A 15434-nucleotide genomic window follows, 5' to 3' on the forward strand; every position below is an offset into this window, starting at 1 on the left:
CTCTAAGTCAGTCCATTTTGCTTTAAGAACACACTATTATGCAGACTGTGGACCAACCCATGCCTACCACAAGTGGCCTGAATGTCATCTTATCTCTCTGATACACTCTGTTAGAGACAGTAAAGACAGGTTAAATCATTCATTATTTGTAAATTACTACTGCAAATGGATTTTAGATTTTTAAAACTCACTCTGGTGCAGCAACTAAATGGAGTTAAATTCTTGACAATTCTGAAGTTGAGGAAGTTTAATGTCTGAAAATAAAAAAGAGATTATGGAAAAACAGAACAATGTCTAAAAACAAGACATCGCAGTTTTTAAAGTTCTTTGTCAAAATTGCCTAAATACGCTTTTGAAATGTGCTTTTCCTGCAAATAAATGCAATGCAAATACTAGGTCCTGTAAGGCCTGGTCTATAGCTCTTACCCTAAAAGACAGTCCTAACGATCAGCATAGTTAAGAATGTACTGTAATGTACAGCCTGTTGCATATTTATTCATAGTGGGTATAATTCTCTCCTTAAAGACACTACCAAACTCAGCAACAGCCCCTGTATGAAAATGCAAAGTTACTCTAGCTTCTATTTAAAGGCATTTATAATAACAATTAATTAACACGCATGATATATTTGCGTATTTTTAAAGTACAGACTGTATGATAAGGCACCATAAAACGTATTATTTCAAACATAAAATAACTTAGCAAAATAAATAGTCCCTTAAAATATAGCTTCCATACTCCTAAATAAACCCCCCTGTAAATACAAGCATCTTTTAACAAGTGTACCATCAGTAACTCTAGCTAACTAGGCATAGAAAGGATTTCTGAATACCCCCCAGACAAAATTAATGCTACTCCTCCCTCGGCTACAATAGGCTCTTCCCATTCTATAAGATCTAAAAGCTCTTTGTTTCAAATTTCCAGTCAGAGAGCAGCTAATCCTTTACTAGTTCATAATAACACACTGAGCTGTGTTCCAATATTCAAATACAATATATATGCATTTTCTGGAGTGAAATCTAACGTAAGTTTCAGGACCTGAGAATCCCCTAACTGCAAAAAGAAGTTTCTTCTGAAAGAATGCAATCAGAAACAATGATACACACAATCCAACTAATTGCTGGAGCAGAAGCTGAGAGCTGGGACACAGATTTCATCCCTAACTATGCAACTTCCAATGATCTTAACAATCACCAAGTCGTGATATATTTCAGTTTTCAGATCATCATGTTTAAGATGCTAATACATTTCTAGTAAGTATTTTGAAAGTCTCATAAAAAGTGAACTGGTTAAATTTAGCCTTATGAAATGTAATTTAAATACAACAAAATCTTTTACTGTAAGGGTGGTTGAACACTGGAACAGGTTGCTCAGACTGTGAAACCTCCACCTTTGGAGATACTCAAAACCCAACTGGAAACTGTCATGAACAAATGTGCTCTTAGATGATTCTGCTTTGAGCTGCAGGGTTGAACTAGATGACCTACAGAAGTATTTCCCAAGCACCACTATTCTGTGCTTTTCTAATAATTGCATGTATTTTTAAAACATTTTTGGTGCATTATGAGTTTTTTTGTTTTGAAACCCAGAAAAACAGACACAGAGGTAACTTCTGACTTCAGACTCTCCATCCTCACAAGTAACCCTTCTCACAGGTTTATCAGGCTACATACTGTCTCTCATTAGACAGGAACGATTCTTTTCATTCTCTGACACATTATGTGTCCTTGCACAGGTTCAGAGTTATAGTTATAATCATGCAATGAGATTTCTTTTCATCCTGTGACCCTTGGGAGTAACTAGGCTACACAGAAAAGTGTTTTTCAAGTGGCAAAAACAGATGTACAAGCTGAGTCCATGAATAAAAATCACAAAACACAGTATTGCTCAGCATATAAAACTGTACACCTAAAAACCCCTGCGTATTTGTGTATTAGTTCACTGCAATTTTTATACAGCAAAGCTACAGGGGAAAAAAATCCATTTGCTTACTAATGTGCTGTAATACACCATGATCACTCTGAACAGTACACGTACTCCATGTGTAAACCGTACCCAATTTGCCGTATGTCCTCCCTTAAAAGAATCTTTCAGTCAGCTAAATCTAACAATTTTCTATCATCTTGCTATTTATGGATTCTTTATAATGATTCTTACACATCTTATCCAGACAGTAGTAACAAAACTTATCCCAACTTCCTTTAACTGGCACTTTCAAGTTGGCAAGTTTCAAATCCCATGTTGCATTACAACTTAGAGCCTTCTGAGGTGTTTACAAACCACCATTTGTTGCTTAACAGAAGAAACCACTTGAGCTATTCACACTTCTGTTCTTACCGTCATAAAAATAAGGCCATAAACCCAAGCCTTTAAAACTGGACTCTTACCTGATATTCAGGATAGACAGGAATATAAGAAAATACTGTCTGACGTTTGCTCCTGCTTGATGTAGATCATGATTTCCTAAATCTGTTGAAAACTCAGCTGCTGAGCCATCAATTCTGAAAGCTCTGTACACACAAAGAGTTCCCATACAAAATGGACTTCTACATGATCTATGCTTTCCCACTTTTTTCACCTTAATCAGAAAGCTATCAAATACTTCAACAGGAGTGTTCTGGCACCTTCCTATTACCTGTGACAACGTGTCAGGTGAAAAAATGGCATGTGCAAACAAGAGGGAACAGAATATGGGAAGATGTTATTTTTGGTGTCATTGGGAGGTACTGGCAAAAGAATCAGTGTGTTCAGACAACGCCAAAGCTGTCTTCATTTCGGTGGTAAAACACAACAATGACTAGCTTCAAACCTTGTTGCCAGACATGGTTCTAGTAAAGTAAGATGGTGACCGATACAACTATATAGCAAGAGGAATCAGAAAAAGGAGAGATGAAAGGGTGAGGAAGGCACCTAAATACACAGAGATTAAAAGAGTTCTTCCACTCGTTTCCATGTTTTTTGACTGAGGCCCTACATAATCATTTCTGTTTCAGAACAAGTGTACATCCTGGCAAAGCATCTTTCACAATGGCTGTTATGTGGCTCTGATAATAATCCATGGAAAACATTTCTTTGCTGACTCACACCAGAAACTAATTCCGAGCCATTTCTATCTGATGCAAAGTCTTACTCACTACCAGGTTTTTTCAGCGACTGCTGCTATGGAACACTCCTTGTACTGGTTTAGGAAAACACTTTTGACAGCAAAGTCTCCTCTTGCAGGTTCATTTCTGTACTCACCTGTTTTTCTTGTAGTGGCGTACATGACATATTGGCCATACTTAACAGAATAGTACAGAATTGCAAGGCTGTAAGAAGCAAAGACAGTTTCCAGAACAGCTGCCATTAAAATATGCCTTCAACTCTATAACAGTTCTGCTTCATAGCATATGCTGTACACCAACAAGTAAACATTATATTGTTTTCTATATATTATTGTTTAATTCATTATACTGTAGTATTTCGGATTCTATTTCAAATTCTTCCTCTTGATAATAAGTAATTACATGTTAGAAGATCCAAAGAAAGGTTTGGAGAAAGAAATTAATTTAGCACCAGAATCAAATAACAGCAACCACTTGTTTGCTTTCAAAGCACGGCACAGAGCAAAATAATACTGTGCTTTTTCCCAAGTCTGATTTTTCTTGTCACACAATAATGTAAATCTAACATTCAATAAAAGGGTGCCTTCCTATTTGCCTTTCACATTCATCCATTCTCTGATTTTTAGTTGATGTATGTAGGCTAAGGACATCCTCATCTTGTTTTGCAACTCTCACTTTCCTTCACATCTTGCATAATTTTTCTGACAAGCTTCCTGAGGTATTTCAGGTCTCTCTCAGACCTAACAGGTGAGTACACAGCCATCACGGTACCAAGCTCTAGGAAATCCATTATCTTGCCTATCACCCAGCCAGAACAGTGGCATCATAAGTGGCTCTCCTCTTCCTGCTGTAGCTACTCACCACTTCCTGTCAACTCTTCCTTTATGAACTCACTAAAACACTTTCTTTCATTTTCAGCCTCACTGACTTTTTCCATGTTCTGGTCATCCCCCCTTCTTTGGTTAGAGACAGACATCCTGCTACCTTGTTCCCTGCTTTCACTTCCAGTTGCTGCTGCTGAAATATTCCCTTTTGCCTCGTATTTTTCCACACAGCCAAGGCTTTGCACAGCTTTCTCCTTGTATGCACCTTTGGTTCCTTGTCCTTCTCCTCTTCCTCTCACTTGCGCCTTGTCTTCATCCTTTTCTGATTTAATTATCATACCCTAATATAGGAATTCTCTTAATTTCTCTATTTATCAAATCATCCATCTTCCTCTTCAGGAGACAATTCAGCCCTTTACAGCCACTCTTCATAAAGCTTGCTGCCAAAATGCACTGCTTGACTGTACACTCCTTGGGGGAACTGTATTATTGACTGCACAATATCCACAGTATTTGCATAGCACTGGACAGACTGACTAAACAATCGATAACACATCAATGGCACAGTTACAACAACTGCATTTTAGCTTTCTGAAACAGCGTAGTTTTCCTTCTAAGTTTATTCAGTTGGAGAGATAATTCCTGTAATTAAAGTGGTGGAAACCAAAGCACCCACCAAACGAAAAGAAGCGTTCAAATGTGACGTATCACACTTGGAATGCCTTCCTTTCTTGCATTGCTCTCCTGGGATGGGAAACAGGAGAAGGCAGCGGAACAATAAGAATAATGAATAATCACATATTTAGCAAAACCATTCAGTTTGGAGTTTGTAATTTGCACAAAAATCTGGATTTTGGGAGAAATTTCATTTAGGAGCAAAGATATTTTTATTTAAAGGCAATTAAATTGGAAAATATGTCCACAAAATCTGTTATCAGCAATCTTTTTTTTTTTAATGGTAGTAAGCTTAAATATTTCTATTTTTTCCAAAAGACTTGGAGGTGTACAGCATGACTTGACTAGTTACAGTAGAGACCTGCTGGGAAAATGAAGGCCACATGGATTTTTTTAAACTTGAAATCTTGTTTTCTGCTAAATGACAGAGAAATACACTAAAACCACCATCAGCTTTTCCTGGGTTTGACAGTTGCAAAAGTCCTCTTTCTGCTCCTCACTATTGACTCACACACCACTGCATCCCGAGGGACTGAGTACACTAAAGCAAGGAATGAGTAATCAGGAAAAAGATGTTTCCCTTCTTCGAAGTATTCACTAAAGCATTCATCCTTTCAGGACTTCCAAACTAGTATTTGTTTGGGTTGTAAATCCAATACTGACAATGTCTAACATGATCTCAACTCTGTACCATGTAAATTAAATTTCCTAAAATATTAGATCAGATCAGGTCCTGAAGAGTTCTTCCATTATGGTGCAGGGTGGGTTCTAATTTAAGTTCTCTGACAACAGAGTTAACAGCAAAGGCCAGAAAGAGCAATTTGATTATTACACTTGTCTCAAAAGACAAGACATATATTCTTCTACATTAGAAAGGGACATTTTTCAATTAATTCAAGACACCTTTGGAACAAGTTGATGCGATAAGGAAAGCCAACAGTTTCAGACATGGAATATTTTAGAATGCATCTGAAAAATGATTCACTGGATTTGACTGCCACTTTGTTTACTGCTGGGAAGCAGCAAAATAGTAGGTGTAATGAAGCAGACTTTGAAAAGAAATGTATTAAAACATTTACTTATCGATGGAACATTCTGCTCAATGAGCACCCCAAAGAGCTGATTTACTTCTGTAAAAAATAAAAGCCACTTTACAATGAGACAAAATAATTGATTTATAAAGAAGCAACCATGGGGTGTGATTATTAAGTAATGCATTTCTTGAGAATTAAAAAGTTTTTGCTGAATTAATTACTGAAATTGCTACAGGCATGGGTAGCTTACAGTATTTCTTAATCCTTTCACCATTTTACTCTTCAAATATAAGATAAAAACCAGTTATGTTTTATGTGAGCAGAGTAGCTTGTCCTTATGAATGCACACCACCCAGCAGACCACACAAACATCTTTGAGCTCCAAGCCACCACAAGATAGTTTTTATTGAATTATAAGTCAATACTAAACTGATTAGCCAGCAAGTTCATAATCACCAGAGGTAATATTCACAATTCAGGAAAGGGGGTCAATCAAGTGCTAGATGCGCATGTGTTATTTCCTACTTTCATGATATAACGTGACAACATTCAAAATACTCAGCATCAGTATTTCAAGCAGGATCCTCTCAGCCAGAGGAGTCTTTGGCTTCACCTCACCAAGAGTGCCCAGGATTTTTGGTCATAAATTAAATTTGAGAAATAATTCAGCACTCGATACCAGCAACATTTATGCCAAGACTTACTCTATAAAACTCAATAACCGGCTCCAACCTGCCGCTCAGATAATAGTCAGGGCAGTGCCAAGTCCCACATTAACATGGAGTGCAGCGCTACACAAAGCACTGAAATCAAAGAGATGAAAAATGCCAACGCAATGAAGAAGAACGAAAGCCATGACCATGGCAATGCCATACCTCACAGCATTCAATGTCTCTTCCAGGGTCCAGGAGAATGGCTACCTGAGGTCAGCTATGAGGTGAAAACACGGAGTCTTAAAAGCTGGTAACGCTACGGCAGGTTGTCCACGAAGCCAAGGTGTGAAGAGCTGGTCAGAGCTAAACCTAACAGCACTCTTTCCTATCAAGAACAATAATATCGAGAAGACACTCAGCACACTACCTGGAGAATGAAATCCTTTACAGTGTGAAGCCACAGGAACACAACTTGATACCCAAGCAGCCTCCACACAGCACGGCCATTTGCTTCACAGTGGCCAGGGCAGCGTGCTAAGAGCTCTTTGCCACACACCAGTAACTGCATCCCAAAGACTCCATCATGTGCGGTGTAAAGTGGCGCTTCCTCTCACGATGACCTAGTTCAGCTTCACTTATAGCCAAGCTCGTGTGAGAAAACCTCCTCAACCTGGGAATCCCTAAGCAGGAAGCGTTCAGCAGTGATGGTGCCTAGCAGGAGGTTGACACGCCGCCCGGTTTGCTCAGCACCACCTTCACACAGTTGCCCTTGCTCAGGGAAGCCGCATGAAGACACCATCAGCCATGAGGCCACCCCTTTCCTCAGAGAAAAGGCTCTAACCTGGCAATGGGTGAGGACGTCGTGCTGCACCTCGTCCACGATCACCTCATTACACCGGCCGCCCGCTGCCTCCTCGTGAAGCCCATGTGGCAAAAGGGCGGTGGGTTCCATTTCCTGGAGAGGGCTGGCTAATTGTCAAAATGGCTGCAAGGGTGCGGGAGGGTGGGCGCTGGCCGAGGCGATGGGTGTCCCCGCAGCCCCCCGCGCTCATTGACGCTCGGAGCCTTTCCGCCACCTCCATTTCCTCGGCGATGGCCACGGGGTGGGTGGAGAGCCCATGAGGCGCCGAAGGGGCGGGAAGGTGGCTGGCAGGGCCGCCCGACGCCGGCGGCGGGGAGCGGGCCCCGCGCTCGCCTCTCCCTGTGGTGACCTTGGGCGGGCGGCGCGGCCCTCCCTGCCGCGCGGCCGCTCCTTTCCTCCGCCCCCCTTTAATTTTTATTATTATTATTATCAATTTTAATTTATGCATTTTGGCCGCGGAAAGAGTTTGAAGCGCTCCCGGCTCGGAGCGGGGCGTGGAAGGAGGCCGCCCTCCGAGCGGCCCCGGGACTTTCCCTGCCGGAGGGCGCGGGGGTACCCGTCCCGATCCAGGTCCCCGCCGTATGTCCCCCCCCGGAGGGCGGTGAGGGTGTCGGCGGGAAGGGTGTGTGCGGCGGGGAGGGGGGCAGCACAGGCCCCGCTGCCGCGGGGAAGACGCGGCTCCCGGCGCTGTGCGCCCGAGCTGCTGCTGGTTACGCCAGCCCCGCCGCCTGCCTCTGCCTCTGCTCGCCTCTGATTCTGCGCACAGCCAGCCCCAAAGCCTGTCATTCTGCAAAACACAGTTTACTCAACAGAGCGAGTGGGGGAGCGGGAGAGGTGGAGAGAGGGAGACGGCGCGGAGGAGCCCAGTCCCGCAACCCAGCATGGCTTCAGGGGACCTTTACGAGGTAGCGGGGGACCGCGGGGCTGCCGGGCGGCGGGGGGGGGCGCCGGCCGGGCGGCGCGGAGGGCAGCGGTACCGCGGCTGGGAGCCGCTGCTCCGAGCCCTTCTAGTTGCCGAAGAGCGGAGGAAATCGCCGAGGGAAGGGCTGGGGTGGGGGTAAAAGGGCTGGCGTGTTCCCCGGGTGGGGGGGAGGGAGGGATGGAGCGGCTGCCCTCCCTTCTCTCTGCCTCTCTCTTTTTTCTTTCTCTCTGTACTTTCCATCGGGCTTGATCTTAGCAGGCCTTGCAAGAGAGAAGGAGGAAGGAGTGAAGGAGAGCGAGAGTTAGCGGTAGGATGGGGAGGCGATCGCAGTGTGATGAGCCCGGAGAGTGGAGAAAGTCCAGGTAAAGTCATAGGCGCTCTGGACGTGCTGAATGTGCAGATTAGTGCGAAAAAATGCGCCTTAGCGCTGCCGGGAGGCGCAGGGATGGAGGCGGCTCTGCGCCCGCTGTGCAAAGTGCAGGAGCCGGCGCCAGGTTGCTTCACCTACAGCCCGGCGGGGGCGGCGGCCGGGCCGGGCCCCCAACACCACTTCGCACAGCGCCGCGCCGGGCGGCAAAGTTTGGTGGGGGCCCCGCTGCGGTGCGGCCGGGCGGCCCTGGGGTGCGAGGTGGGGCCGGTGCCGGTCCCCCGCAGCCCGGCGTGCAGTGCCCCGCGGGGAGCGCGGCGGCGCATCGGGGTCCAGTCGGAAGAAGGGGTTGAAGAAGCAGCTGGTAGGCAGTCGTGAGACAGCCGAATTTTAACCTCGGGCACCCAGTTCTAATGCCCAAACTGAGAACAAGTCAAGCCGCTCTTGCCGTGCCAGAGAAAGGAGAAAGTAGAGATTAAAAATAAGACAGAAGACCTTGGTGTTTAAATATACAGCTCTAGTAAGTGGAAGCTGAAGTGGAACCGGGGTGGAAGTCTACCATTTGAAAAGCCCAAATACGACTGGACATCCAGCGGCTTTCGATGTGGAGCACCTCCTCAGGCTCCATGGTTCCTGCAGAAACAGCCGTTCGTGGTGTGGTCATCCGGAGCACACAGTTTGAGGGATAGGACAGAAACTATCTCCTTCTGGTTGGAGCTGTGTGCCAAGGATTAGGCACTGCTCAGCCATCAGGGTGTGCTTGGGTGTGGAGCTGCTGCTGCAGTTGGTTGGACATGGCTGGATTTAGTCTCCATTTGGTGATCAGTTGTAGGGTCTCAAGTGCAAGAAGTAGAGGATCTGGCAGATTTCGCATAGACAGTGATTACTTTGTCATGGTATTTCAAAGTCTTTAACAAAGGTCATAGTTAAGTAATGGCATTACTCTGTTAGGACTGTATTTTGTTGTGTGGGACACACAGTTACTTTGAACAGTGCTTACACTTTACTGTGTGTTGCTAAATTATCAGAAGTACGTGATGATTTTAATATGTCATTGACCTTTTCCCCACCATTTTGCAGTATCTGTCATACTACTTTGCATTTTAAAGATATTGCATGTCAGCTGTATTGCTGTTGTGACTCTGCAATAGCTGGTAGGAGCTCTGTGAAGAACAGTTTTGACCCAGAAATGTTAACAATACGGTTTTGTGTAGAGGATCTTCACCTGGTATTGCCCAAGTTTTCTTTAGATGTTGTGATTAGTTCTAGAAAGAAGTAAAACTAGTACCTCTCAGGCAAATGGTAGCCATGCTGGTTTACACTTACTAATCATTAAAAAATTCTGCTTTTTTATGATCTTTGTGTTATTTTAAGACAGTGGATGTTTGACACTTGGATGTGGGCTGTGCATTGAGTGTGCTGCTGGTTGGTACGCAAGTGACATTACTCAAGTAGTAACCTGGCTTGTAGGGTTTCTGTGGGAGAGCATTCGTTCAACCCACTTTGCAGTCAGTTTTTAGGGCCAGACACTGCAGGCATTTGAATGGATGAATGTGATTTTTTAGTGCTGTAGTTCAAAGCCCCTGAATCACACTTCCTTTCTTTGTTACTCTATTTGAACTACTTTTGCTTATAATTGCATAATACAGAAGGATTGTATCCACCAGGACAGGTAAGTTAAAGAGGTATGGCTATTCATTTCTTGTTGTGTAAGGTTTTTGGAATATGACTCTCTCAGTTGGTCATGGTGTAAAATCTACATCTACACGTTGGCACGTTGGACTTGTGGGAAGAGGCACGTGCAAGGCTTTGCTTATCAATCGATCTACAGTTTGCATTTACACTGCAACGTTCTTGATGACAGAGGACAGAAGGAACATCTAGAAAGTTGAAGAGTTTGTATGTGTAATAGGTGGCAAGTGTGTACATGGTAGTAGCTTCATTTCAAAAATGACTCAGCTTTGCCCCCCTGCTCCTTTCCATCCCAGAAAACCAACTGCATGAAAGGGACTTGGTAGAAAGAAGCTCTTGCACGTGGGTGTGATGTCCCGCACCAGTTAGCACATGAGATGAAGTGTGTTGTGCCTTCAGAGCTGATACCTTGCATGCTTGCTTGGATATATCCCTCTTTTCTCTCCTCTTGAAGAAGTAAAATATGATCTGGATGGCAGGATAACTATTAAACAGTTCCATGATTTTAGCTTCAAATAATTTGAGTCTGTTGGTGTAATATAAATAATTTTGGGCTGTTGGTGTAAATAAATAACTTGGGACTTACGGTGGCATTCCAAAGGTGTACTACACTCCCCTTCGACTGCCCTTCAACTCCGTTAGTAATATCTGAGTTCTTCAAGGGTTCTTACTGAACTTCAGCAAATAAGACAATAATTAGCTGTGCAATTTAGAGTATTTAATACTACAAAATTATTTTGTTAAAGCCAGTCATGTTCTAGGAGCCATGGTAAAGCACATTAAAAAGTGCAGTGTGTATTACCTATACTAACTTCTGTTTTGGTGGCACTCAAGAAGAAACTTAAGCATAACGTTTTAAGTTTTGGAAATTGATGTGCATATTTATCCTGTCAGTTCATTTATTTTCTACTGCTTTGTAATTTTAAAAGGCCTTTCAGCCTTTTAAACTTAAATTCAGTTTATATCTTTACGTTGAAGCAAAATAAGATCTCAGAGAAAATACCAAACTCAGTGTTTGGTTTACAAAGTGCCTTTTTCTAGTTAGAAATGGCTTCTAACAATCTGAAAAGCCTCCTATTATATTTCTTTTAGGGCTGTGAAACAGGTAGCAATTTATTCTGGAAGCAAAGAACACCCATTGTGAGTTCTGTGTTTACTGGTAGTCAGTTCTAGATACATGTATTAGAACCAAGAAACTTTACATCCAAAGATAATTGCTTCCATTATGTGATAGAAGGTAGGTGTTAGTTTTGAAGCTTTATTTTTAAGCAGTGGGATTTTTTTCCTTAAAATTAACAGTAAGGAATGCAGTATATATTTTAGTGTAATTTTCAGGCAATAGAAAATACTAGTTTGGCTTTGCTTAACTTCCATGTGCTTATGACTTCAAGCTTTTCTGAGTGGGTGAGAGAGTCATGGAATTTTTCTCATAAGAGGTAACCTGTTAAATATTAAAGAACTATGGTGCATATTCCTTAGAAATAACAAACTGAAAATAAGGGATTGACAAAAGGGCCTTTTGGGAGTAGCACAGTGGCCTTCAGGAAGGCAGTCCTGATTTGATTTATAATTCAAATACATTGTTGGATGCAGTGATAGGAAATCCTCATTCATTTTGTTAACAAACAGAAAGGGTAATATATTTACTTATAAATACCAAGTTTGTTGATTCACATTAAAGTTGTTGTCAGTAATTTGAAGTAATATTTGTATTTTCTGTGTACAATTTACTTTTCACATTACCTGAACCCAAGTAGTTCTCTCACAAACCCTCTGGTATTAAAAGTTATGAGATGGCTTTGGAAGGGAAAAAAATTTCCATATGAACAGTGCATCTAACTGTTTTTCGTAGCGCAGATCACCCCTTTTACTGCAATAAAACTCCACTTCTATTGATGAATATATGAATCCGTTACCAGTAACACAGAAGTGCTCATGAAACTGATGCTTTTCTTATTTAATATTTTGGGGGGTTGCATACAGTGAACGCAATTAGATACTCAGGGACGATGATGTTGAAATTTAAGTCTTATTTTAACATTGGGTCAGATTATATTGCACCACCTTGGGTAAGTGATCTACAGATTATAACTAAATCTGTGAGAGGGAATGTCTCGTGTATTTCTGGATCACAATAATAAAATCGGTCTTTAAAACTCAGCAGTTTTTGCATTGAAGTGTTGCTCTTTGATGAAAAGCGATGTTTTAAAAAGTGGCATCTTCTCACTGAAATGATACAAGCCCATGGATGGAAGCCTTGGCCACCATAGTGACAGGTTCCAGTTAAATCTTAGTGTGTTTATGCAGCTGTGTAAGAACAGGCTGTGGTTTATTTTGGCTCCTGTGATCCACTAGAAAGACAGTGTATTTCCAGATGAGTTCCAACATCTCACTTTTGTACCTGCACTCAGGTACCAGCAAAGTCAAAACTTGAAGATAATAATGGCACTTTTTGGCCTGCTGAATCCCTGTTACGTGTAGAAACGCATAGATGGGAGAGAACACAACTGAGCTAGGTTTGATTTGCAGATGCAGAGTTTAGAAAATAATTCCTGTTTCACAAAAGGAGGAAATGCAAGTTGTTAAGCATTGTGGCTTTTCATCTTGCCTGTCTGTCAGTAGAGCCACGTTTTAGGAAAGATACATACTTACACCCACTTATTGAATGCTTATGGAAAGCAGAAATCTATTTTTGAAATATTGCAGGCATGTATCTTCTAAGACAGAGGTGACTCTCAAGATGGTGTATTTAAGTAAATGTTATTATTTCTCAGGTTAAATTAACCTGTATTGCTATAACGGTTCCATGGTGAAGGAGCAAGACTGATTTAACAAGCAGAAAACAGTCTGCTGTTGAAGTAGGATCTGGGGAATATAGAACAGAGTCAAGCACCTGCTTGTGTAGAATGGCAAGGTATGGCTGTGATGCCGATTTCAGTACTACCAGGCTTGTTCCCACCCACTAAGCACTTGGTCATCTGTAATTAACACCTTAGTTTTCTTTCAGTGGAAAAGCTTTACTAACAACTGTTTCAAAAAATCAGCTATTTATCTATTTGGTGTCATTGATCTGTTATCAAAATCCGTATTTAGTAGACAACTATCCTCAAAATTCAGTAACCTGTGAGCAGTGTGTTACTCTCAGACAGCAGAAATCCAGAAATCTTGTTGCCTGATGAAAGTTTTCAGGACTATATTCCAATTTAGGTGTGATTTGCAGTGTTCTGGGCAAGAAGAATAGTAAACTGTGCAATTTTCTGGACAATAGGTTAAATTGAGATATAAAGCTAATAACAAAGAGTTAACCTGAGTCTCCTCTGCCTGAGTCTTGAAATTGCCTAAATTAAAGATCCTGAGCGAGTTTCAAAAGCGTAATTGGATAACTCTGGCAATATTCATTATCTTACTAAGAAATTCCAGTGTCGAGCCGCATATGGAACATTACAATGCACATAATGACTGTCTTGTTTACCTACAACGTCATTCTGTTACTACGATTCCAACTTCCTCATTACACTCTAAACTGCTGGGCATATTCTGGGGTACTGAAAACCAGTTGATTTCTTATGCATGTTACAGTTCTTTTACAATCCTGTTGAAATGTTTTATCTGAATCAAGTGTAATTTATCTCTAAATATATGTCATAAGCATACTCCTGCTTGGAATGGCTACTGAAAAAACACTCTATACCACTCGAGAAAGCCTAAATATTTGCAGTGAAAGTGCAGTCAGAAAGACACTGAGCTGAACATGCTTCCCTTTGTTGCCCAGGTTCAACTGTTCATACCTGTCCAAATATTAAAATGACAATATTTGTAACACTTTCTGAATGACAAATGTAGTGCTTTACTTTGGGCTGATCTTGGATTCAAAATTAAAATCCAGAAATAAACTTATTGTTCAGTAATTTTTTGTGAAAGTTAAAAGAGATGAAACAGTTCAAATAATGGCAAAATTTAAATGTTGTCTAATACTGACAGAAATTGGCTATTTTTTTTTTTTTTTAATCAAAGGAGTAATTGTGATGGCTAGCTATGTTGTCCATCATTTCCTTGTCCACTTGTTTGACTGTCAGCAATGCTACAGTTTCTTGGCTCCGTATATTTTCATCAGTGTTGTTCCTCTCTACCCATATATTTTTCAGACAATATCTGCAGGACATTTTATGGCAGTGGCATCTGGACACTGGCAAAAAAAAATTAAATAGTTAACTGTTTCCTGTTAAAACTATTAGAACAATATAATGTATCAAACAATTTAAAGTGAAATATTTGGAATGTAGGGCAACTAGTAGTGGGATATGTTAATGCTGTCTTGCTTTACATTCATGCAAATAAGAATATTCTGGTTTTGACAAGAGGAAAATCATCCTTTTTGTCTGTTGAATAACAATGTCACATTCTGTGTTTATTATCAAACCTTTAGACTGGTAATCTTGCAAAGCTGAAGGGGAATCCACTTCAATCTGATTTCTTCTGTCACACAAAGAAAATGTAGAGTCTGAAAGAATTTCAATACTACCTCATTAGGAGTCATAACATAAAATGTTGTTGCCAATCTGATAGGTCTCTAGAAGCTTTCACAAGAAGTTGATATGATTGACCTCTGTAGGAAAAAGTTACTATTCTTGGTGGCTCACCAAAGAAGGGGAAATAGGTTGACACTTGCAAAATTGTAAAGGGTAGCAGCATGATCAGTAGACTACAACAAAACACTAAAACAAAACCATCATTGAAAACATACATTGAAAGGACACACTTCCTTGAAAATACCAGTTTCCCTGCTTGGGCTTTGATAGATTTCTCACAGTCTACCCACAAAACTTGCAGCCCATTCATTCAGAGGGACAAAACAGGAACAAAGGAGGGTATTTTCCTCCATAAAGCACTTCACTGCATTTAGTTAGATTTTGTGGGGTTTATATTAAATCATCTTAGAATAATGTAAGCACTTACGTGTGCTCAGCACCCAGTGGATTAAGAAGGGATACAAGGGACTACATACCCCTAAGTCTGAGCTCTATGGCATGCAATTTAGTAGTACCTATAAATAGAATCAGTAGATACATGTGAACATGTCTTGATTTGGAGAAGAGTTAACATTAATTTTTAGAGGAAAGGCACATCTCACAGAACTCTTAGTATCTGGATGAGAATAGCTCTGGCTGGTGTAAATGGATTTTCAAAAACCCTTCTTGTAAGATCCCACAGTAGCAGCTGCTAATGAACCAAAACTGTGGTCCAGAAGGACTGGTCATCTCTTAGACTGCCTGGTTCACAGAAAGGAACGAATGAAGGGAG

At 41.4% G+C, this 15434-nt stretch overlaps 1 protein-coding gene across 1 annotated transcript in view; it reads left to right on the plus strand.

Annotated features, from left to right (window-relative positions):
- Positions 1–6938: 6938 nt before the first annotated feature.
- The window catches only part of CDYL2 (chromodomain Y like 2), a 61949-nt gene continuing 53453 nt past the window's right edge, over positions 6939–15434 (plus strand). The window contains exon 1 of the mRNA XM_062618284.1: positions 6939–8057. Within this exon, the coding sequence (XP_062474268.1) occupies positions 8034–8057 (24 nt within the window). The 5' untranslated portion in view covers positions 6939–8033. The remainder of the gene's footprint in view (positions 8058–15434) is intronic.

This window comes from Pezoporus occidentalis, unplaced genomic scaffold (genome assembly GCF_034315485.1).
Source record: "Pezoporus occidentalis ecotype Australia unplaced genomic scaffold, CSIRO_AGI_Poc_V1 ctg20, whole genome shotgun sequence".
Lineage (NCBI taxonomy): Eukaryota > Metazoa > Chordata > Aves > Psittaciformes > Psittacidae > Pezoporus > Pezoporus occidentalis.